The sequence below is a fragment of the Oncorhynchus nerka genome, linkage group LG15 (genome assembly GCF_034236695.1).
Source record: "Oncorhynchus nerka isolate Pitt River linkage group LG15, Oner_Uvic_2.0, whole genome shotgun sequence".
In the NCBI taxonomy this organism is placed as follows: domain Eukaryota; kingdom Metazoa; phylum Chordata; class Actinopteri; order Salmoniformes; family Salmonidae; genus Oncorhynchus; species Oncorhynchus nerka.
The window spans coordinates 35,766,711-35,792,329 of NC_088410.1; the positions used below are offsets into that span (position 1 = coordinate 35,766,711).

Genomic DNA, 25,619 nt, shown 5'->3' on the forward strand with positions numbered 1-25,619 from the left:
TTCTTACAAAAGTCTGTTGCAGTGCCTCATACATTAGAGTCTGTTGCAATGTAATATCTAATAAGTCCTGTTGTTTTTTTACGGGGCTTCAGTGGGAAGCCCTAAAGCTGAGATGAACAGCTCTGGGGACTGCGAGGAACTGATGGTGTCAGCAGCAGGAAATACAAGGGCTCTCTCCAGCGCCAGGGGCCAACAGTGGTTATTACACCTTCTTAAGTAACAGCAGGCTTCTCCTCTGCAGTGGCTGGCCTGGGGGAGTCGTTTCGCCTTAATTGCATTTGCACAAAAGTAATGGTCTCGAGGTGGGGAAAATGCCAGGGAAGAGGGAGAGTGTATGTGAGTGTGTGTGTGTAAGAACAAGAGAGTGTGTGTGTATGAAACTACATGACCTTTTCAACGCATAAACGCATAAAACGCATAAAACCAAACAGACACAGCAGAAGGAGAGAGAACAGTGTGTATGTTTAGTACCTTGTAGGCGATGCTGTTGAGGACCTTCATGGCCAAGTCGGACACCTCTGGGAACGGGTCGGCCGCCAGGTGCAGGAGAACCCTCCAGATCTGTGTGTAAACGCTGTTGAACGACACCCCTGCAACGACACACAGCATGATTAACCATATACATAATTATCCAGCATTCACAGACGTGACTTACCGTTAATACACACAGGCACACAGCATCAATTACAATCAATACACACACACACACACACTGAATGATCATTTCACATAATGACCCAACAGTGTGAACACCATCAATATACATTAGCGAACATCTACATTCTGTCTCCCATTCTCAACAAGCACGTAAACACAGCATGATTAGTATCAATATTTGATTAGCAACCATCAATAAGAGAGCCAACCTTCTCACCATCTAATTTTCTCACGTACACAGCATGATTTCCATAAACACTCAATCTCTCTCTCTCTCGCACAAACACAACATGCTTAGCGATCACACTCAACCACTGAATTCTCCATCATCATCATCATCATCATCGCATACAAACACTAACATCCAATTGATGCTAATCACCTGTCATCTAACATCCAAAAACATCCACACTGACTGGCCGTTGTCTCACTTCCCCTTCACTCAGTCATCTGCTGAGGTGCTGGAGCCAACATGGCCGCCGTGTCAGGTAATGCAACTCATTAATCAACACACACAATGAAGGCAGCTGGCTTCTGCAACATTGCTGATTGTGAGAGGAACATGACTGCCAATTGTCATCATCATGCGGAATATGAATGAGCAAGTGCTCTGCTATTGTCTTTTTTACCTACCGAGGGCGACAGGTCTGTGTGTTTGTGTATCAGAGAAAGTGTGTGTGTTCACTTTGGTGATTATTCCCTCCCTTCCCACCCAGGACCATCTCCCATCTCCAACTTTTATTTATCCATTTTCTTTCTCTCCTGTCGTCCTCTCTGCGGTGTCATCCCTCATTCCAAGCTGTCACTCAACCTGACAGAACACTGCAGTGCCGCTGAGCTGAGTTCGAGAGAGACGGTCACTCACCGGGTTTGGCCACGGAGGCGCTGTCAACATCAGTTTGTTTTGCTCCGGGCCTAAACCTGCCTGTCACCTTTCTCTTTGTATTAGGAGTGCCCCCATCATCTTGTAGTTCATTATTTTGGCACATTGACTCTCACTTTGCAAGGAACACAGCACTCCCTCTATCTAGTTTCCATGCTTTCTCCCTCTGTCTGATGCAATCTTCTGTTTCGCCTCGACGGCTGGCAGTGAAGGTATCCAGCTGTTAATGCCCTTCTCCCTCTCCCCAGCACTTCACACTTGTAGACAGAGAACAGAATGAAAAGTGTCCTTAGGGAGTTGCCACTTCATACTGAGGGTAAGAGAGGACACTGTCTTAACCCCTAGACAGGACACACTCATCCAGAGGCTGTAGGATGAGGGACATGTGAGGGGAGGCGTGGCAGGCTATCACAAACTGTTGCGGCTAGCCAGTGCATTTCATAGACACACTGTGTGAAAATGCGTGGAGGCACATGTCGCAGCAAAAATCGGGAGCTCTGGTTAATAGTACTGCAGCAGATTGTAGTGTAGGCCGAGAGGGGGGTGAGAGCTGGAGCGGGAGAGCGGGGAGAGACAGGAAAGAGTACATGCGAGAGAGATAGCAAAGGGGGGTAAGCAAGAGCGGAAGCATGAGAGAGAGAGAGAAAGAGCACGGGGAAAGAGGGAGCGAGAAAGCAAGCCAGCAATCAGGCAAGAGAGAGAGAGCAAGGGAAAAAGCGAGTGTGTGTAAGCGAGAGCGGGTAAGCGAGGTAAAGAGGTGATTAGGTTCTAGCCCGGGGGCATGAATGTGATTAGGTGCTGCGGTAAACAGCCCTGGTGATGAATGTGAAATACCGTTTCCCCTCCATTTAAACAGGGAAATACTTCAGTTTTCACTGGCATAGACACATTATCACCACAGCACCCTACACAGTTCAACATGAGAGAGTGTGACTACAGATCATTCCCAGGCTGAATTGTCTTCAGCTAGGCCTGGTATGAGGACCTTTGCAACATCTGCACAATTTTACAACCATGTTAAATCCTAAACGATATTTCTCACGACAACAGCTACATTTGGAGCTTCCCCTGCAGTATCCTGACAAGACAGAAAAATGTCTCAATGCATATTTAACACCCAATCCAATATAAGTCTTGGTCAGCCTCTGTAAGCTACATTTCCTTCATTCAAACACGAGCATCTTAAATGCACTGCCACAGGGAGAAACTGAGCCAAGTCCTTGCTGTGGCCAAACAGAAATGTCAGGGAGGATATCAGAACGCCTTAGAGTAGGTAGGTGTGCTCTGGGTGGTATTTTGCTGTGTAAGACATTATCATTTTTAAGGCCAGATTCACTAAGCGTTTCAAACTTATTTTCTGGAGGGAATAGAATCTCCTGTTTCTGTAGCGTGAGGCAGCTTGCTGTACAAGTACACTCCTTGGACAGGAAGCTAGTCTCTCTCAGGGCCTTAAGGAGGTAGATCACCCAAAATTCAAAGTCCATATTCTGTGTCATCTGTTGTGTTGATTTGGGAGTGAACTGTCCCTTTACGAAGAGCACTTCTATCAACAACCAGGTAATGCCCAATCAATTCTATATTGTGTGTGACTGACCAGTGTTAGCTAACGCAACCCAATTGTGCTCCTGCAACATGGCTAGGCTCCCAAACAAGTAACATATGTAAATGTTTAGGCATCGAGTCAGCACTATTGCTAAACCCTCTATGGTACAGCCCCATGGTGTTTGTTTATGTATGCCATGTCATGAGCTGCTAGCTGGGTCAGAATCAAGCACATAGGGAGGTAAGGACAATGGAAATAGAATGACTAATACTATTCTATGGCAAGAAGCTAAACTGGACACAGCATAGTGGGCGAGGGGCCAATTTCATACTCAACCTGTTTAGAATGAATCAGACCCCTTGGCGGTGTTCGAGACCCCAGTGCAGCTTGGGAAGGGTTTAGATAGAGGCTGAATGAACGCAAAACGTACCGGTTAAAAGGGTAGCGACAGAAACATCTACCAGAATGTGAATTTTTTATATTATATACAAAAATATATTTGATATCCATTTCCTGGTAGTTTATTCGTCAGACTTGGTAAAGTGCATGCCACTGTGTCCTGAAAAGACCCATAGATGTGGCTGTGTTGGACTTGGCCAATCAGGGCTTCCTGTGGGAGTTGATTAATACGGGATTATTTGATGAATCTGAGTTAACGTAGCAGTGTGTTCCCATGGGTAAGTGGTGCACTGGAGGGATTTATGGAAGTGGGGAAGCGTGTGTAGTGTACTTAGTGCTCGTCTCACGCCACCCCTCTGTGTGTGTGTGTGTGTGTGTGCGTTGTAGCTGTGTCCTCATATTTTGGAGCAGTGTTTCCCAACTCTGGTCCTCCTGTACCCCCAACAGTACACATTTTCATTGTAGCCCAGACAACACACCTGACTCAACTTGTCGACTAATCATCAGGCCCTTAATGAGTTGAATCAGGCGAGTTTGACCGGGGCTACAACAAAAATATGTACTTTTGGGGGGGGCTGGAGTTGGGAACCACTGTTTTGGAGTACTTGGTCAAACACAATGGCAGTTGGTGTGTGAAGTGGGCATTTCTCAAACTGGCAACAGAAGGTAGGGAATCCCCATCTCTCTCCTTCGTGTTGCTGGTAAGTTAATGCTTTTTCTCCACACACGCAAACTGAGTGTCAGGACGCATCAAGGCTTCTGCCAATCACCACAGCATAGGGGAAACAGAGCGGGGCCAGCCCTCAGTGAGACCAGGAAAAGCACTCAGTCTTTTGGAGCCAGGGGCACCCTCGTGAGTTGAACAGTAGAGGATGGTAGGTTGAGAACAAGTCCTACCTACAGGTAAGAGGGCATTGAAGCAGGAGAAAGGGAAAAGTATAGGAAGGCAGGGCTCCAGACTGTGACCGCTTAGTCACATTTTGACTTGGCTGTGCAAGTTTAAAAAATGTATTATTTGCATCGGCACAAGCTGAACATTCATTACAAGGTCAACTCACTCAAGGTTCAAAATGTCCTATTTTTCTGGCGGCTAAAGCCATGATTTGGTCAAACAGTAGAGTGCATTATCCTCAAGATTCGTGTAATGAAAGTGTCTTGCCCAGCCCCTGTAACTGCTTCGCTGGTGCCTCCTGTGACACGCGAGCCACACGCTCTCCCCCCTCTGATTGTATAACATTTAAAAAATACAACAACTGTTGAAGAGAGGACGTTCTCAGCTTTCTGGGGTATACTCTTTATATTGAGGTCAATAGCAAATACTTCACAACCAAGATATTTTATACTAAACAAAAATATAATCTCAACATGTAAAGCGTTGATCTCATGTTTCATGAGCTGAAATAAAAGATCCCAGAAATGTTCCATACACACAAGAAGCGCGTATCTCTCAAATGTTGTGCACACATTTGTTTACATCCCTGTCAGTGAGTATTTCTCCTTTGCCAAGATCATCCATCCACCTGACAGGTGTGGCATATCAAGAAGATGATTAAACAGCATGATCATTCCACATTACACATAGACGTCTCAAGTTGAGGGAGCGTGCAATTGTCATGCTGACTGCAGGAATGTCCACCATAGCTGTTCCCAGATAATTGAATGTTTGTTTCTCTACCATAAGCAGTCTCCAACTTTGTTTTAGAGAATTTGGCAGTACGTCCAATAGGCCTCACAACTGCAGACTACGTGTAACCACTCCAGCCCAGGACCTCCACATCCGGCTTCTTCACCTGGGGGATTATCTGAGACTAGCCACCGGGACAGCTGATGACACCGAGGATCATTTCTGTCTGCAATAAAGCACTTTCGTGTGGAAAAAATCATTCTGATTGGCTGGGCCTGGATCCCAAGTGGGTGGGCCTATGCAGGGACACCCATGGCTGTGTCCCTGCCCTGTCGTGTGAAATCCATAGATTTGGGCCTAATACATTTATTTTAATTGACTGATTTCCTTATATGAACTAACTCAGTAAAATAGTTGAAATTGTTGCATGTTGCGTTTATATTATTGTTCAGTATATGGCTTTGAGATATACAGAGTGCTTGAAATATGCATCAGCCATTGCTCGTGCATAGGGTAGTAGGCTACAAACTGCAACGTTTCTTTAGGATATTACATTCAGATTAATGCATGACTACGAGCAGTGAGTATTATATATAGTGTTACCAATCTAGCTAATGTTTTTTGAGTTTTAGCCCCAAATAAATTTGCCTTTGATATTAATGCAAAAAAAGGATTCCGGCAAATGAATCTCTATTGAACAAAAGAAGTCAGAACATTCTGGAGCCCTATTTTAACAGTAACAGATAAGGTGATTACTATTTCTGTTATATTGCTTGAAGCCTTGGAAAGGAATGGTGCGACCAAATCATGGGCTTGTTCCACCAACAGAAAAAGAGATTATCACCAGACTAAAATGTTAGCCCTGAAAGAGGCCAATTGTAACGTCCACTTAAGTAAAATGTTTAGTCTCCCATTGACATAAATACATGACTAAGTGAACATTTGACTTAAGTGGTAGTTACTACAACCCCTTACTACTGAGAGGAACAAGAGGTGATTTGGAATAAAGGAGAGGAGTAGAACTGTAAGACTAGGGTGGTAAGGGTAGTTAGTGTAGGTTAGTGGTAAGGGTAGTGTAAGCTCAGTGGTAAGGGTAGTGTAAGCTCAGTGGTAAGGGTAGTGTAAGCTCAGTAGTAAGGGTAGTGTAAGCTCAGTAGTAAGGATAGTGTAAGCTCAGTAGTAAGGATAGTGTAAGCTCAGTAGTAAGGATAGTGTAAGCTCAGTAGTAAGGATAGTGTAAGCTCAGTAGTAAGGGTAGTGTAGGTCAGTAGTTTTCCTACCTATGAGGGAGTTGAGGGAAGAGTAGGAGGAGACTCGTCTCATCTTGTCGATGGTCTCAAAGGAGAGGATGTACTCGTCGTTGTCAGGGCTACCAAGGGTGCTGCTGGCACTGCTGCTGGTGCTCAGGTTACCTGGTGAGAACGTCACCGGACCACCTAGACATACAAATGACAGAATAGTAGTTACACAACAAGATCACTATACCCTGAAATTACCCATATTATACCAGAATAACAATACCCCAAAATATACCATATTATACCAGAATAACAATACCCCGAAATATCCCACATTATACCAGAATAACTATACCACATTATACCAGAATAACAATACCATGAAATATACCATATTATACCTGAATAACTATACCATGAAATATACCACATTATACCAGAATAACTATACCTTGAAGTAACCGTATCAAATGGAGCGTGAAAATAAAGTACTTGTTCTGCTCTGATTGTTTGATTTTGTGTGTCTGAAGGTAAAGTGAAGTGTCAACGTATTACTAGCCCCCCTCTCCCATCTCCCTCTAGCTAGAAAACTAGAAACTACAAGCTATTGACTGGACCTTCCATTCAATCTCCCCAGCCTATTCTAACTGTCCGCCCGAGTCATCACACTCTATAACTCTACACAACTTCCCATTATCATCGGCTGACTCACACAAAATGGCCGCCATATATCCCTGTAACAGAGTGCATATTGAGATGGGGATTGGGAGTAGGCAAGGCAGGCTAAAAGGTTTGTCATGGCTGTTGGTGACAAGCATCGCTGCCAGTTAGAATGAGTGGACGATGTGGATTCAGAGAGGCTGTAAGCGGTAAGCTAACGTGCTAGAGGCTAGTATTACTCAGCGTGGCTATATTGCCTTTCGGCTTCAGCAAGAATGAGCTGACACCTGAGTCAGTCAGTACTGCGGGGGCTGAGAGGGGGTCAAGAGTGTAATCCTCCATTAATGCTGTGGGTGTATGATGGACATAGGCTCTCAAACTGTGAGTGTGTTTCGTGTGTGCAAGCAGAGCAAGACAGCCCCCCCCCACCCCACCCACGCTAAACCCTAGCGTCAGTGTGGTAAGCCCGAGGAGAATTATCTTCTCTGTTGTGACTTTGCCATCATGACTATGATGACGATTCTTCAAATCCCCTCAAGTAATTCTTTGGGAGAGGCAGTCAGAGGGAAGAGAAAAGTCTACCCTTAAGTCGCTTTCATTCTCTCCATCTCCCCCTTCACAGTATATAACCACAATCTCTCCATGTCTCTTTTTTTCAGTTCTCTCTCTCGCCTGCCTCAATGTCATCCTCCCCATCGCTCTCCTACCCTCTTCGTTGAGGTTGAGGTTCTGCAGGCTCTTGTTGAGGTTGCGTGCGGTGGTGGCAGCTCTGATGTTGGTGTAGGAGTTGACTGAACGCAGCCGCGGGATGGCCGGGCTGTCGCGCACTGGAGTCAGGTTACAGGGCTCTGTACACAGGCACATACAGGGGAAGGTCAATTAACCCATTCATTTGGCACTACATGGAATACAGTAGCGACATGACAGTCAATATGAGAATCGGTAATAAAGGCCATTTTAAATATTGATGTGCTCTATCAAAACATGCTGCATATTCCATTCAAACTCCCCCAGAACCCTAAACCCCATTTCACATGTACAGTAGTTAGTGTCTGGGACAAGTCTAAGTGGACCAGTGTGCTTTAAAACAATACACATCAATGACTTCCTATTGTAATGATTATGACAGAGGTTAGAAGTGAGTGTATGTGATGTGTGTGTGTGTGTGTACCTAAGGTGTTGGCAGGTGAGGGTACAGGGTAGTTCTTCTCCTCCTCCATGAACTGCAGGGCCACGGTGCAGAAGTTACTCTCGTACTGAACCACCAGGTGACTCAGAGCCACCACCAGCTCCTGAAGAACACACCGCCACCACACAGTCAACCAGAACCCAACACACACACGGTCAAAACCTAGTCAACCACAGCAAAAGACCTAACACAGTCCATCGCCCCACAGTACAAATCAGTCAACGACGTCAGCAAGACGTAGTGAAATAGTGAGGTGAGAAAAACTTGTGTGTGTGTGTGTGTGTGTGTGTGTGTGTGTGTGTGTGTGTGTGTACGGGCCCACCTTGCGGACCACAGGGCTGCCGTCGTTGATGAGCTGTGCCAGCATCATGGCCACGTTGTGGTCGATGGTCGTAGAATGGTCCGTCCGCTCGGCCGAGTTCCCCACAAACGTCCCCAGGGCAAACACCGCCGCACAGCGCACCTGAGGAGACCAGGGATAGTTTGGTACCAAGAGAACTCACTCCCTAGTCCCTTCCTGGTTGGATCCAGACCAAGTCATTGGTCCGTCATTGGTTAGAATGCTTTGGTGCTGCTTAAAAAAAAAGGGGGGAATCAATACTAATACTCCCTCCTTAATCCTCTCATTTCTAATGCAGCCATATTTACTGAGAAGATCAATGGTATCTGAAAATAATAATTTACCATTGGTCACGCAATACCGCCCATCACACTAATTGACTGTGTACGCTAAATAACAATAACTCCTACTTCTAAATTGTTATCAATAATCGCCCCAAGAAGCCACAAAGGAAGTGCAGGTCCACATAATATATTGTTTATTCCTTAAGTATCTCTCCATGCACTGCCTGTCATACGCAAAACTAACTCAAACCTGGCCCAGTGTGTGTGTGTGTGTGTGTGTGTGTGTGTGTGTGTGTGTATATTGCAGAGAGTAAATATGCATCTCCTCTTGAGAAATCCCCCCAACAGGCCTCAGCTGAAAATTCATTAAAAACTCACCGTAGTCACTGATCTACATTCCTCAGTCTGCCTCTCTCTGTTCTCTCCATCCATCTCTCGCACTCCATCCATCTCTCGCACTCCATCCATCTCTCGCACTCCATCCATCTCTCGCACTCCATCCATCTCTCGCACTCCATCCATCTCTCGCACTATCCATCTCTCTCACTCTCTGCCTGCATTATATGAGGTACTTGACACACACACACCATTTTAAAGAGGGGAACTGGGCCCAGATTCACCAAACACTTCTTACGCAAAAAAAAAAGTTCATAAGACAGTTCGTAAGTGCTATTCCGCCACAATGTCTTAGGATTTTACGATTTTTACCAGCTTCTCAAATATCTTCTAACAAATCTTCTTAAGATGTTGCTAGGCAACCGATTCCACAAGCTATCTAGCTAGCAACGGCAATGGTGTTAGCATATTTCCTACTGAGATTACTGTTCTAAAACATGTCCTTGGGTTTAAATAATCAATACAGAAACTTTCAGATGAAGTGTGTGAGTGAATAAAACAAGTTCAATTGCGTTCATGAGTTTCTTCTCTCACTGCCCTGAGTTTAAGACAAGGGTTTGGCTTTCTTGGAATTAACAACATTTCCAATAACATTATGTTCAAGAATCTAATTTCTTCTTAACTTCTTGCTTCAGGAGAAACATAAGAAAAAGCAGAAGAACATTTCCAAGAACCCTTGAGGAATAGCAACTTCGCTTAACTTTCTCCTTAAGTCTAGTTAAGGACAAAATGGAAGTTAAGAAGAAATGTCTTAAGGTTTTGTGAATCTGGGCCCTGAAGAGGAGGGAGCTGATCAAACTAGCCGAGTAATAAATATACATTTTTAAATTGTGGTTTGTGTGTGTCTGGGTTCTCCAAAGTTCCTGGTGAAGCGCTCAAATACCCAATTCTCTTCGGGCATTGTGAGTGTGTACATAAGGTTGTGTGAGATCAATGTGTGTGTGTGTTTACACCAGAGTGGATGCGGACCCTGGTCTCACCACTCAGTCACAGCAGCTGCCTGGCCCCTAGAGAGAGAGGATGCCAAGCTAGGCTGCTGGCAACAGATGTTCTGACCCCGTGTGTGTGTGCCTTGCATGTCACCCATGTGAGGTGGGTGAAATACAGCGCAAACTGACTTCACTGTCCCTCAGGTCCTCAAAATCCTAAAGGAGCCGCTGAACCCTCAATCTGCTAGGTGTGACACACACACAGCCACCGAGTGTATGTCCCAAAGGCCTGCGTGTGTGTACGTCTGAAAGGTGTGTGTACGTCCGAAAGGTGTGTGTGTACGTCCGAAAGGTGTGTGTGTACGTCCGAAAGGTGTGTGTGTGTGTACGTCCGAAAGGTGTGTGTGTGTGTACGTCCCAAAGGTGTGTGTGTGTGTGTGTACGTCCCAAAGGTGTGTGTGTGTGTGTGTACGTCCCAAAGGTGTGTGTGTGTGTGTGTACGTCCCAAAGGTGTGTGTGTGTGTGTGTACGTCCCAAAGGTGTGTGTGTGTGTACGTCCCAAAGGTGTGTGTGTGTGTACGTCCCAAAGGTGTGTGTGTGTGTGTGTGTACGTCCCAAAGGTGTGTGTGTGTACGTCCCAAAGGTGTGTGTGTGTGTGTGTGTACGTCCCAAAGGTGTGTGTGTGTGTGTGTGTGTGTACGTCCCAAAGGTGTGTGTGTACGTCCCAAAGGTGTGTGTCTGTACGTCCCAAAGGTGTGTATTCCTTCCCTCTCACCTCAGGTATGGGGTCGGACAGCAGGCTGTAGAGCTTCTCGTGGGCACTGTCCCTGACACCACACCAGCGGGCCGAGTCAAAGTTCTGCCAGATGCGTCCCAGGCAGATGGCCACCCACTGACGGAGCAGGGGATGAGGGTCAGAGAGCTGCTCCAGGCAGATGGCTATCAGGTTCCCCTGCAGACAGGCCTCCTGGGGGGGGGTTGAGGAGGATGAGAAAGGAGTTGGAAGGCAGGCAGGGAGGAGAGAGTGTGTTAGAGGGGCCATGTCAGTAATTCACACACGCACGTCCAAGGCCTTTATGACTTGGCTTTAGGCTGAGCTTCCCGTCTGGAAGTCTATGGGCAAACCCAACAGGGATCTAACCTCTGCCTCTCACTGTGAACCTGAAGGGTCGACGTCCAATACTTGACTGTTAAGAGTTCGTCACCTTTAATGTGGGGTTGTATTGGTTCCTGTGGCTATGAAAAGCCACCATTTGAAAGCCTATACCTATTTTGGCAGACTCTCTGCCTTGTGGCAGTATTAAACCCCCCTCCATCAGACAACTAGAGCAGTACAGGGATTCAGTGTACATGTTTTAACTTGATCACACCGGAGCTGAACCCTACCAGTAGGAGTACTATCACTCCTAACCCCTGAAGTTTAGGCCACGTGTTCCAACCAATCCAACAAACGGAAGGAATGATGAAGTGCTGGTTAAAAGGAAGGCAGAGAGGTATAAATACAAGGCGGCGAGAACTTTGAATGAGCGGCACGTCTCTGTAATGTTGGAGCTCATCTATTATTAACACAGAGCCAATGGGAGACGGAGAACATTAAGTAAACAGAGAGAGGAGGGAGGGGGAGAGAGAGAGGAGTGTGCAAAAAAATATGAAGAGCAAGATTAATAGATAGATAGAAAGACAGAGAGCCCGAGCGACAGAGCAAGAGAGCAAGAGAGCCCGAGCGACAGAGCAAGAGAGCAAGAGAGCCCGAGCGACAGAGCAAGAGAGCCCGAGCGGCAGAGCCCGAGAGACAGAGCCCGAGAGACAGAGCCCGAGAGACAGAGCCCGAGAGACAGAGCCCGAGAGACAGAGCCCGAGAGACAGAGCCCGAGAGACAGAGCCCGAGAGACAGAGCCCGAGAGAGAGCGAGCAGGCGAGAGCGACCCGGCAGAGCGCGCAGGCGAGAGCGACCCGGCAGAGCGAGCAGGCGAGAGCGACCCGGCAGAGCGAGCAGGCGAGAGCGACCCGGCAGAGCGAGCAGGCGAGAGCGACCCGGCAGAGCGAGCAGGCGAGAGCGACCCGGCAGAGCGAGCAGGCGAGAGCGACCCGGCAGAGCGAGCAGGCGAGAGCGACCCGGCAGAGCGAGCAGGCGAGAGCGACCCGGCAGAGCGAGCAGGCGAGAGCGACCCGGCAGAGCGCGCAGGCGAGAGCGACCCGGCAGAGCGCGCAGGCGAGAGCGACCCGGCAGAGCGCGCAGGCGAGAGCGACCCGGCAGAGCGCGCAGGCGAGAGCGACCCGGCAGAGCGCGCAGGCGAGAGCGACCCGGCAGAGCGCGCAGGCGAGAGCGACCCGGCAGAGCGCGCAGGCGAGAGCGCGCAGGCGAGAGCGACACACACACACACACACACACACACACACACACACACACACACACACACACACACACACCTGGCCTGTGGTGTAGCTGTTGACAATCACAGCCAGGATAAAGACAGCCATGGTGCGGTGCTCAGCCTGAAACAGGAAACACAAGAAACACAGTCAACTGCCATGTATCAACTCCGTTCACCAACACCTCATTCATTACTGGGAGCTATGGATCATAGCACACATGTTTGAGTAGGTAGAAGTCAACACTAACCACTGATACAGGGTCAGATATATTCTCAGCTAGAATGGAAAAGGTTATGATCGGAGGGAAGGGCAATGATTCTGATTCTAGATCTATGGTTAAGGGTAACCCACGGGCGCCTTGTGTCGCTTTCGGTTTTCTCATGCTCTGATTGGGTGATACTCACAGGCATGTAGGGGTCGGCCAGGACAGACAGGAAGTACTTGTGTCCGTTGTCCTTTACCAGGTCTGCCTGACATGACTAGAGAGAGAGCGAGAGAGAAAAACAATCCAGTACGTCAGTCTAGTCACCTTGTCATTAATCTGCTGTTATTACACGAGTAATGAACAAAACACGACTCAGACACTTCACTGACAGTCTCCTGCCATCCTTACAGTAGAATCAACTCAGCCTAAATAATATATTTCTTCTATTTAAGTAGATGACTTTATTGTGCTCCTTGAGGAAAAGTGTCATATGTTGCAGAGCGACAAATATGCAACTACTCAACATATTATTTATAACCAAGGTTAAAGACATAGCCTAGACATTATTGAATAACGCAACTCAATACCTGAGTCACACTACTAATTTGACAGAGGGGGGGGGAAATGACTTCTCTTCCTGTCCTTTCATCTCAAAGTCCTTTGATTATTCTTCAGCATTGACAAACACTGTGATGACTACTCTCGGGTGTCTGGATGCTAAAGGATCACTAGAATAATACAGACTGTCCTACTACCTTAGGGTTATACGGTAAGTTCTACCATGTATGTAAAAAAAGGCAATATGCTTTGTGTAAGTGAGTTTTAGGGCCACCATTTTATTCAACAGCTAAAACGTGCCAAAAGAACAATGTTCTTTGTGTTACAGATAGCCATGTTTATAGTGCACACTCGCTTCGTAGGTTATCACGTACTTATGGCCTCGACGAACATTACCCATTATTGATATCCAATATCTAGCTAAATGCTTAAATTGGGTGAGGAATCAGTAAAATAAGTAGCACAAATCAAATCTTATTGGTTACACACACATGGTCAGCATATGTTAATGCAAATGTAGAGAAATGCTTGTGCTTCTAGTTCCGACAGTGCAGCAATATCTAACATTTTCACAACGACTACCTAATACACACACATCTAAGTAAAAGAATGGAATTAAGAATATATAAATATTTGGACAAGCAATAGAGCGGCATAGACCAAGACACAGTAGAATAGAATACAGTATATACATAGATGAGTAATGCAAGATATGTAAACATTATTAAAGTGGCATTATTAAAGTGACTAGTGATCCATTTATTAAAGTGGCCAATGATTTCAAGCCTGTATGTAGGCAGCCGCCTCTCACAACTCAATCTCCTGATGATGATTACTCTACATTAATGTCAACTGACGTTAAACTGATCGACTGACATTAACTGACTGAATGGGTTCATTTTCTGCTTTTATCTGGGACTGTTATTGACTTCATGGCAATAATTTCTCTGTACAGCTACACAGAGCTGCTCCATGTGACAGATACGACTTGACTGTCCCTATATAGACACATATCAACTATTCTGTAGGGAGAGTGAAATTGGTTTAAAATAAAGTGCAACAATTAAAATGTAGCTTGCTATGACGGTAGAAGTCTGGTATGGTTTGGTTATTGTAATGGGTACACTGAATGTGTACACTGACTAAGATCAGGGCTTTGTGATGGCCACTCCAATACCTTGAATTTGTTGTCCTTAAGCCATTTTGACACAACTTTGGAAGTATGCTTGGGGTCATTGTCCTCATAATGCCATCTATTTTGTGAAGTGCACCAGTCCGTCCCTCTTGCAGCAAAGCACCCCCACAACACAATGCTGCCACGCCTGTGCTTCACAGTTGGGATGGTGTTCTTTGGCTTGCAAGCCTCCCCTTTTTCCTCCAAGCATAACGATGGTCATTATGGCCAAACAGTTCTATTTTGTTTAATCAGAGCAGGGGACATTTCTCCAAAAAGTACGATCTTTGTCCCCATGTGCAGTTGCAAACCGTAGTCTGCTTTTTTTTATGGCGGTTTGGAGCAGTGGCTTCTTCCTTGCTGAGCGGCCTTTCAGGCTGTATCGATATATAGGATACTTTTGTACCCGTTTCCTCCAGCTTCTTCACAAAGTCCTTTGCTGTTGTTCTGGGATTGATTTGCACTTTTCGCACCAAAGTACGTTCTTCTCTAGGAGACAGAACGCGTCTCCTTCCCGAGCGGTATGACGGCTGCGTGGTCCCATGGTGTTTATACTTGCGTACTATTTGTTTGTACAGATGAACGTGGTACCTCAGGCGTTTGGAAATTGATCCCAAAGATGAACCAGACTTGTGGAAGCCTACAATTCTTTTGCTGGGGTCTTGGCTGATTTCTTTAAATTTTCCCATGATGTCAAGCAAAGAGGTACTGAGTTTGAAGGTAGGTCTTGAAATACATCCACTAGTAAACCAATGGACTCAAACTATGTCAATTAGCCTATCAGAAGCTTCTAAAGCCATCATTTTCTGGAATTTTCCAAGCACAGTCTACATACACTAAGTTAACTTCTGACCCACAAATTGTGATAGATTATTTCACTAATAATTCACTGTCTGTAAACAATTGTTGGAAAAATTACTTGTGTCATGCACAAAGTAGATGTCCTAACCGACTTGCCAAAACTATAGTTTGTTAACAAGAAATTTGTGGAGTGGTTGAAAAACGAGTTTAATGACTCCAACCTAAGTGTGTGTAAACCTCCGACATCAACTGTATGTGCTAGTGTGTATGTGTGTGCCTTAGTACTCACGCTGTCCACAGCCAGGATCTTAGCCCAGATGAAGACTAGCAGGGGTCGGAGCTCCCGCGCAGAGCTCTGTAGCAGCTTCAACACGTAGGGGAAGATCCCTACGGAGAGGGCCTGAAAACACACATGAGATATTATTCACTTTAAAGTTCCAACCTAAAGAAATCAGAACTGGCTTTAACTATTGTGTCTTTCTAGCAACACCTCTATAATAATGAGAAGAATAAGAGGCCCCTAAGGCCCTAAATCTGTGTCTATTTATTTTAAAATAAATATACCAAATACACCTTCCCTAAATGGAGTAAACTAATGGATGACAACACTTTAGCTTCTACTTCCAGCTCATACATACAGTACTATATACATTTTACAGACATTATATTTTCCATGAGTTCTTATTTGTAGTGTCTACCAGTTGATATAGATTGTTTCAGACCTGACAGTAGATGAGAGCTTGTATATCTACAATAATCATCTATCTGTGCTAGCTAAACTTGTATTTTGGCCATGTGTTCGTGTATTGGTAGACCAGAATGCTGCATAGTTTCTCACCAGACTGACGGCCCAGGGACCCAGGTCCAGGAAGCGGCCGAGCAGGTCCAGCGCTCTCAGCCTGTGAACCTGACTCAAGAGGACCTGAAGGAGACCAGGGAGGGGGCCGAGGTCAATACCGTGGTGTGTTCAACGTGTTTAGTTGCATCGTGAGCAAAAGGAGAGCGGGAGAGGTGGAACAGGTGGCTCACACCACTAACCAATATGCTGGCACTGGCAGTTGTTTGTCTCTCTGTGTGTGTGTGTGTGTGTGTGTGTGTGTGTGTGTGTTTTGGCTGCTTCAGGTGTACATACCATATTAGCATAAGAGTAATGAGGTGAATATGAATACATGTGCATGGGTGTGTTCCCATCAGTGGAGGCTGGTGGGAGGAGCTATAGGAGGACGGGCGCATTGTAATGTCTGGAATGGAATCAATGGAACGGTATCAAACAGATCAAACATCTAGAAACCGCTTGACTCCATTCCATTCCAGCCATTACAATGAGCCCGTCCTCCTATAGCTCCTCCCACCAGCCTCCACTGGTTCCCTGCGGTATATGACATTGCATTTGTGTGCATGTGGGTGGGGTGTAATGTTAACAGATTGTGCGTGTTTTTGGCACCACCAGGTCCGGACGTTGGCGTGTCCCAAGCGACCGTGTGCCGTGGGCGCGAGGACATGCGCGCACGTGGGGGGGGAGCGGATTCCACCCCCCGATCAACCTATACACACTGCTATTTCTAGCATAGTTTTGTGTATTATTAGAGCAGTGTGACCTCAACCCAGCAGCTGTGAGCGAACGCAGGAGGACACCGGGGTTGGACCGTGCCAGGGCTACCCCTCAACCCTTCAGGGGAACGTGAGAAAGGAGAGCCTGGGAATTTGTGGTCTGTCTGTTATACAAGAGGAGGAATATTCAGCGATTGAAGAGCGGTTGGAAGCGGAGGGATGAAAAAGTATACTTCTGAACGATGGGATTATATAAGCAGCCACTAATGACACACACAGAATAGCAAAGTCGCTCATCAATTTTGTCCCAACTGCTGAGACAAGTGACAGTGACAAATCAGAATCAGTGGGCACATGCACACACACACAACTAAAGCGAACAGACCAAGACCAGCTCAAATGACAGGAAAACGAAAGAGCATTTTAATCTCTCATAGCATGTGGGTGATCATCAGTAACACGCGTTACAAGTCATCGGGGAGTGAGTCAACCAGTACAGATGTTCAATCTGCAGCCACCCACTGACTCACTAGACTGTCGTAATGATTGAATGGGCTTTGTGAGAACGTGTCTCCCCTAGAATTCCAACCCTTCTGAGCTAGCAGTCGTAGGACATCACAATTTAATGACAGTCATCTTTCCCAATCCTTTTGTTTCAATGGGAAGTATGTTACTATGACGACATCAAAAGGCATTCTCTCTTTCTGACCCCTCTCTTTTACCCATTTCCCCAAAGCTCCTCATTAATAGATCACACACAATCACCCGCTATGTCTCGGAGAACGCAATGTCATAGCTTTATATATTAGAGATCAACATACGATTGTCTGTTCTTACGTGGGTGTGTACAACGCTCTACATGCGCACACCCACACAAAAATCACACCCGCTCCGCTCCCCACCCATCAAAAGAAAACCGCTCCACACTATCCCTCCCCGATGGTTCTCCCAGACAGCCTCCTGGTTTTTATTTGCCTTTCTTTCCCCAGTGGACGTGTGAGGGAAAGCTGCAGCTCTCAGCTCTGCTGAGTCAGGGGAAATGATCACGCCGAGTACAGAATGGAGCCGGACAGCATAGGGGCTAGGCCAGCACAACAACACATGGGGCCACTGCTGCTGTGAAGTGCCACTTTCAAGAAAACATAGCCTGACGTAAAGGGGCTTAAGGGAGAGAGTGGGGGAAGGTGAGAAAGAGCAGCAAGAACCAGAGAGCGAGAGAGAGAGAGAGAGAGAGGGGGGGGGGTGCCTGGAGGAGCTAGCAAAGCAGATAAATGCATTATTTGTGCAGTTAGAGAGCAGACCATGATTTAACTGAGCCAGGCTTACAGACAGCATGCAACTGCTTGACATTTAAAGGGTAACTCCGCCACGCCACTTTAAACATTTGAAATGTTATTATAATTATGTATTTTTTTGTGTAGTGGCCACGATTTAGCAGCGGTGGCTTAATACATATAGGGTAATTACTGGGGGAAACTAAATGTTCCCAAACAGTATCCTCCTGGAATATCGACCCCACCACTCGCCATCGTACAGAGCTAGGTCCTGGCTGCGCCTCACAACAGGACAGGTTGAAATGCGCCTATTAGGATGTTGATTACAATGTGGGCATACCCTCTAGTAGTTTTAACAGAATAGCCTGAATGTTTTGTCAGATCAAATTTACTCAAGGAGTAGTTTAAAAACAATGATTTTATTTGTATGTATCCACTCAGGTTCACAGTGCAGACAGAACCAAGGTTCCCCTACCGAACAGTTTGAAAACCTACACCCGTATTATGAAGTACACAGTTTGTGTAATTTTATGACTTCATGTCTATTGACTCCTCTGTGATGTTTTCAAGTAGGATTCCTGAGATGACTAATACATTTCATTAAATCATATTCAGCTTTCCTACCGTCTGTAGTTTTCTGATCATATTGGAACTTCCTGCTGTATGTTGCTCTGGTTATCTGTGTCTTATAACATCTAGAAATACTTTAAATGGACGCTCAAAAATCTACAATGACATTTAGTCAGCTTATGACAATACTTTTCTCTTGGTCAAAAAGCTCAAACTCCCACCGTCCCGATTAAGTTGCAGCGCCGAAGCGTTGTTTCCAATTAAACACAGCCCACCAAACGCTGCAGAGCTAGGACAACCGCAAGTGGCAAATGGGCAAAAGGAGTCACTCGCACAAGATGTCACAACAAGATGGAATTCCACTCTGGAAATGGGGAAGCGTGTCCACAGAAGTCAACAACCACTGAGATTCTCTGGCCCAGCTGAACTGGAGAAACTGCCGAATCTGCAGGCACTACTGGAGCCCTGCAGGTAATCTGTGTGTGTGTGTGTGTGTGTGTGTGTGTGTGTGTGTGTGTGTGTGTGAGTGAGTGTGAGAGAGAGAGTGTAAATTGTGAGTGTGTGAGTGAGAGCGAGCGAGAGAAAGCGTGATAGAGAGTATGTGTCTGTGTGAATGAGGGAATATGTCTGTGTATAACAAATCTCTCATAAATGACTGAAGTGATTATGTCATCTTCCACTGCAGGTACATGACTGACTGTTCAGTAGGAGAGAAGTACATTTCCTGCTCAGTGGTGTAGCCTGTCTTGTGCCACTTCCTCTGGGTGATGGAGAGCTCCGATGACGACCCTGCCTACGTGGTAAGATTCAAGCTGACGCTCACAACAGACCTGGAGAAACGCAAGGAAAACACCAACCTCACATGGTCACAGCACTAACCTAAGGACCTGAAGTGCTTTCCCAGACCTGAGAGGGGTGAGGTGTGGGCTTTGGTCAGCTTGCTGAAAAAAGTGAGGCCTGCACAGCAACCTGATGAAGCAACACAGTCAGAGCCACCAAAGAAAGCTGCCCTCTTGTTGAGGTCTTCTGAGTCTGATGAAGAGGAGTCGTCCATTGAAAAATGTGTGGAGCGTTACAAAGCAGAGCCCAGCATCAGCATGGAGGACTGTCCACTACAGTGGTGGTCACAGCATGCAGGGGCACACCAGTTGGCCTGCACTGTGCGAAGGTCCCTGGCAACGCCTGCCACATCAGTCCCTTGTGAGAGGTTGTTTTCACTCTCTGGGCATATCGTACAGAAGAAGAGAGTAGCTTTATCATCTCAAAATGTCAACAGGCTTGTTTGTCTCTTAGCAACTGGCTCAGTGAAAGGAAATAGGAGGATGACTGAAGTGTATGGTCACAGGTTTATGTTCTGTGGAATTTATGGCATTGTGGGATAGGTTTATGCGGTTTGTTCTTTGTATCCATAGAGCAAGTTATTTTTTCTTATAGCCAATCATTAATTGGGAGAACAATAATTTTGAATGGCTAAAGCTTTAACTGTGTGTGTGTGTGTTTGGGGGCGCGTGCCTACTGGGAGGCATTAGTAAGTTACAGGAATTTTGTACTGCTTAACTTGTTTATGTTGAATATGCCATTAAGATGTTTTTTTTGTGTTTCAGTCCCTACACACCTACAACTCAATACACAGCTTTTGTTTTTAAATGGAAAAATCTTTATTTAGCACCAAATTTGAGCAAATACAACATTTGCGAATAATCGCGATTAACTACAGAATTTAATGTGATTAATTAATTAATTGCAATTAATTATTTTAATAGTTTGACAGCTCTAGTCGAAATTTAGTTCTCTTTAGTCCATGTCATTGCGAATCACATACAATGATATCACCTTAATATGCTTACTGATTAAATAAGAATATTCGTTTGTTGGAACCGTTGCTAGTTTATATCTCCCATATTTCGGCATTGGGAGGTGGTAAGATTAGGAGGCGTTTCCACACTTCGGACCAATCAGATTCAACTCGATACCCTTGTTATTTTCATCTCCAGATCTGTGACTTTCTATTCCTCGAAACCCAGTCAATCAAAGTTGAAAGGGGATGTTGCCATGGCGATTTAAAGGGAAAGACTCCGAAAACGGAAAGATATTTTTCGGGTAGGGTAGATATTTTATGCCCGTGTGTGTGTGTGTGTTTGTGTACCTGCAGTACGATGGGGAGCTGTTCGGGGGGGTTCCTGTTCTCCACTCCCATGGTCAGCCACACTTGGAACGCTGTCAGCTGCTCTGCAAAGAACGGACTGTGCTATTGGGATGAAACAAATACAATCGTTTTAATACATCTATGATGAATATACATCTAAATACATACAGTACATTGATACGGAGCTCACTCACAGAGTACATACACTATATATACAAAAGTATGTGAACACCCCTTCAAATGAGTGGATTCGGCTATTTCAGCCACACCCATTACTGATAGGGATATAAAATCGAGCACACAGCCATGCAATCTCCGTAGACAAACAGTGGCAGTAGAATGGACTTACTGAAGAGCTCAGTGACTTTCAATGTGGCACCGTCATAGGATGCCACCTTTCCAACAAGTCAGTTTGTCAAATTTCTGCCCTGCTAGAGCTGGCCAGATCAACTGCAAGTACTTTTATTGTGAAATGGAAAAGTCTAGGTGCAACAGCTCAGCCGCAAAGTGGTAGGCCACACAAGCTGTCCCTGGTTGCAACACTCACTACCGAGCTCCAAACGGACACTGGAAGCAACGTCAGCACAAGAACTGTTCGTCGGGAGCTTCATGAAATGGGTTTCCATTGCCGATCAGCCGCACACAAGATCACAATGTGCAATGCCAAGCGTCGGCTGGAGTGGTGTAAAGCTCGCCGCCATTGGACTCTGGAGCGATGAATTACGCTTCACCATCTGGCAAGCCAATAGACAAATCTGGGTTTGGCGGATGCCAAGAGAATTTGACCTCCCCTGATGCATAGTGCCAACTAAAGTTTGGTGGAGGAGGAATAATTGTCTGGGGCTGTTTTTCATGGTTTGGTCTAGGCCCCTTAGTTCCAGCAAAAGGAAATCTTAAAGCTACAGCACACAATTACATTCTAGATGATTCTGTGCTTCCAATTGCTTCTGTGCTTCCGACTGCTTCCAACTTTGTGGCAAGGAAGGACCTTTCCTGTTTCAGCATGACAATGCCCCTGTGCACAAAGCAGGGTCCATACAGAAATGGTTTGTCGAGATCAGTGTGGAAGAACTTGAATGGCCTTCACAGAGCCCTGACTTCAACCCCATCAAACACCTTTGGGATGAATTGGAACTGCGACTGCGAGCAAGGCCTAATTTCCCAACCTAACTAATACTCTTGTGGCTGAATGGAAGTAAGTGCCCACAGCAACATTCCCACATCTAGTGGAAAACCTTCCCAGAAGAGAGGATGCTGTTATAGCTGTAAAGGCGAGACAAACTTCATATTAATGCCCATGATTTTGAAATGAGATGTTCGACGAGCAAGTGTCTACATACACTGAATGACCAAAAGTATCTTGACCTGCATACAAACACAGCTGTAACCTCTCAAACACACAACTCAACAATAGCATTATCCATTTAATAGTTTGATCTAGAACACCATTATCTAACACACACAAATTAGGCTTAATGCATCGATAATGAACTGTACACACAATACCATACATCTCATTGTAGAACGAGCTTTGTAACAATGTTTTATTTATTTAGCTTGTGTGTGTGTCAGTTATATAAGCATGTGCACGGCAACTCAGCACATCTACAACGCAACACACAGATACTAATCTTTATACAATCGGCAACACACAGTAATCATGAAACTAATGCAGCACACCTCTGTCACACACACACACACACACCCAACCGAACAGAGTCAATTCTTACACCGATCTGTCTATTACATAACACCCTTACATAAGGAAGCCTCCATTGTAGCCTTGACGACCAGCTGCAGTAGTGTGTGAGAACATGTGTCACTTCATAATGTACCACCCCTCTCTTCCCTGCTTCCCTTCAGCCCAACATAGAGCAGGGCTGTCATGACGATGTGTCTGCCGCTATTAACTGCGCCATGAGCAGTTTCATCATCGTCGTCCCATTAATATAGCAGAGGGAATTACAACAGAGACTCTCCCGCTGCTGAGAGTAGAGGGAATTATTACCACTAGTTGAGGAAGTGAATTTGTGAATAATCAAAGCAACCACCGCGATGCTCTCTCAACACTCACACGCTCAAACACGAGGAACGAACACGCGCACATACACACTAGAGGTTGACTGATTAATCGGAATGGCCGATTAATTAGGGACGATTTCAAGTTTTCATAACAATCGGAAATTTATTTATTTTGGGGCGCCGATTTGACGATTTTTAAATATATATTTTTTATACCTTCATTTTACTGGGCAAGTCAGTTAAGAACACATTCTTATTTTCAATGACGGCCTAGGAACGGTGGGTTAACTGCCTTGTTCAGGGGCAGAACGACAGATTTTCACCTTGTCAGCTCGGGGGAGGCAATCTTGCAACCTTATAGTTAACTAGTCCAACGCAATAACGACCTGCCTCTCTCTCGTTGCACTCCACAAGGAGACTGCCTGTTACGAGAATGCAGTAAGAAGCCAAGGTAAGTTGCTAGCTAGCATTAAACTTATCTTATAAAAAAACAATCAATCATAATCACTAGTTAACTACACATGGTTGATGATATTACTAGATATTATCGTGAGAGCGCGAAAGAGAGAGAACGAGTCTCTTATCTCTCAAAAGGCAGAGAAAGGGGGGAACATTTGTAGAGGACCCAGGTGGGTCAATTATAGTTCCATTTAGCATGCAGGGTTGAAGGAAGAGAGGGAAGAGAATAGAGAGAGAGAGAGAGAGAGGGAAGAGGGATGTTCTCTCAGAAGTGGTAGAGAAGAGGCACACCTCAACAGGCCAGGTGGAGAACTGATAGGACTCAGAGGAAGGGAGTCACGATCTGTAGAGATTCATTCAACTTTTTGCATACAAACTTTTGCAATGGCAGTGCATTGCTCTCTGCTAGATATGGTGCCTGAAATTAATTTCATAGCTAATTTAGCCTGCGGGCTGCATTCTGTCTTCACCGGGGTCGGGAGGGCTGCACTGAAATGTTAGATTTTCTTGCCATGGGCTGTACGTTTGACACCCCTGAAGTAAGAGTTCGAGGGAGAGCGGAAAATAGATCGAGGGAAGTAAAGACGGCATAGATAGAGTGAGGAAAAGAGAGATGGAGAGTTCAGAAGTTGACAGTAGACTGCTTAAGGAGCCCTTACACAACCCCTGGTAATCTGATGATGTCACAATCAGCTTTTCTTTTCTACCCCTGCCTGGCCCAGGGTTTTCCCCCAGAGAGATTGGGAATTCAATATTACAATCGCGGTGGATTATTACACCATAACGGGATGCTAAACTTTTGTAGCTAGTCTGGACAGACCGACTCTATTTCTACAGGGAGCTGCAACAATGCATCATTAATGACCATCTCAATCTCTATATTTTTGTAGAAAAGCACAGAGGCGGCGGTATATGGCAGGGCAGCATGTACTGTACTACACCACCCAAACTGACCCCAAAGATGATGGTTTAGCACTGACTATCACAGTGGGAAACTTTCAAGTGAGTGTGTTGAAAATATCTTATAATGAATGATTGAGTTGCACTGACTGGACAAGTAGTCCCAGACTAGTTTAACAGGATGGAGTGATACACTGACTGGACAAGTAGCCCCAGACTGGTTTAACAGGATGGAGTGATGCACTGACTGGAAAAATAGCCCCAGACTAGTTTAACAGGATGGAGTGATACACTGACTGGACAAGTAGTCCCAGACTGGTTTAACAGGATGGAGTGATGCACTGACTGGACAAGTAGTCCTAGACTGGTTTAACAGGATGGAGTGATACACTGACTGGACAAGTAGCTCCAGACTGGTTTAACAGGATGGAGTGATACACTGACTGGACAAGTAGCCCCAGACTGGTTTAACAGGATGGAGTGATACACTGACTGGACAAGTAGCTCCAGACTGGTTTAACAGGATGGAGTGATACACTGACCACAGCTACTATCACTGCTATTGACTCAGTGGAAATAAAATAGTATTTTAACTCATAGAAGTGCCAGGGTCAAAGTTACCAGGGTCAATACAATGGAAATGAACGCGTCAGACTAGTCAACCTGAAGTGACAGACAGCCATCCATCCGTCAGCTAGTGGGGTTATTTCTCAGTGAGGTGTCAAACACACAGAAACTGTATCCACTTCATACAGGGCAATATATCTTAACGCCTGAGGGCTAATCGAATGAAGGGGAAAAAAGCCTTTGGCAGTGTGGCCCCGCAGGACCTTGGTGAAGACAGAATTTGGACACCAGGCAAAATGAGTTTGAGACCCCTGACATAGACAGACACACGCCATGACTAAGTCCCAAAGGTACTGATAAATGGAAAAAAAACACACACACTCACCCTGAAGGCGGTGCCCTCCTCAATGATGGTAGGCAGCTGAGAGAGACAGATGTCCACAGCCAGGTCCCATGCCTGCCTGTAGAGGAACGGTGCACACACACACACACACACACACACACACACACACACACACACACACACACAAGGCATCAACAACCCAAATGTCCAACACACACACACACACAGTCCTAGAGAGGGCAGCATTGAGGCTTTGATCCATCCCAAACTCTGTTCTACCTGGTCATCATGTTTAATTCACACTGTTACATTCCACACATCAAACCCCCTTCCCCCGCTCTTCCCCTATCCACCAACCCCCTTCCCCCAACCCCCGCTCTTCCCCTATCCACCAACCCCCCGCTCTTCCCCTATCCACCAACCCCTTTCCCCGCTCTTCCCCTATCTACCAACCCCTTTCCCCGCTCTTCCCCTATTCACCAACCCCTTCCCCTCTTTCCCCGCTCTTCCCCTATCCACCAACCCCTCTTT

At 45.8% G+C, this 25,619-nt stretch overlaps 1 protein-coding gene across 1 annotated transcript in view; it reads right to left on the reverse strand.

The window, feature by feature from the left end:
* LOC115142582 (regulatory-associated protein of mTOR) overlaps positions 1-25,619 on the reverse strand; it is a 172,780-nt gene that overhangs the window by 29,095 nt on the left and 118,066 nt on the right. The window contains 12 exon segments of the mRNA XM_029682143.2: positions 472-590; positions 6,387-6,542; positions 7,712-7,852; positions 8,176-8,296; positions 8,516-8,656; positions 10,918-11,109; positions 12,573-12,638; positions 12,923-12,997; positions 15,546-15,656; positions 16,095-16,178; positions 20,798-20,899; positions 25,131-25,206. Of these exon segments, the coding sequence (XP_029538003.2) occupies positions 472-590; positions 6,387-6,542; positions 7,712-7,852; positions 8,176-8,296; positions 8,516-8,656; positions 10,918-11,109; positions 12,573-12,638; positions 12,923-12,997; positions 15,546-15,656; positions 16,095-16,178; positions 20,798-20,899; positions 25,131-25,206 (1,384 nt within the window).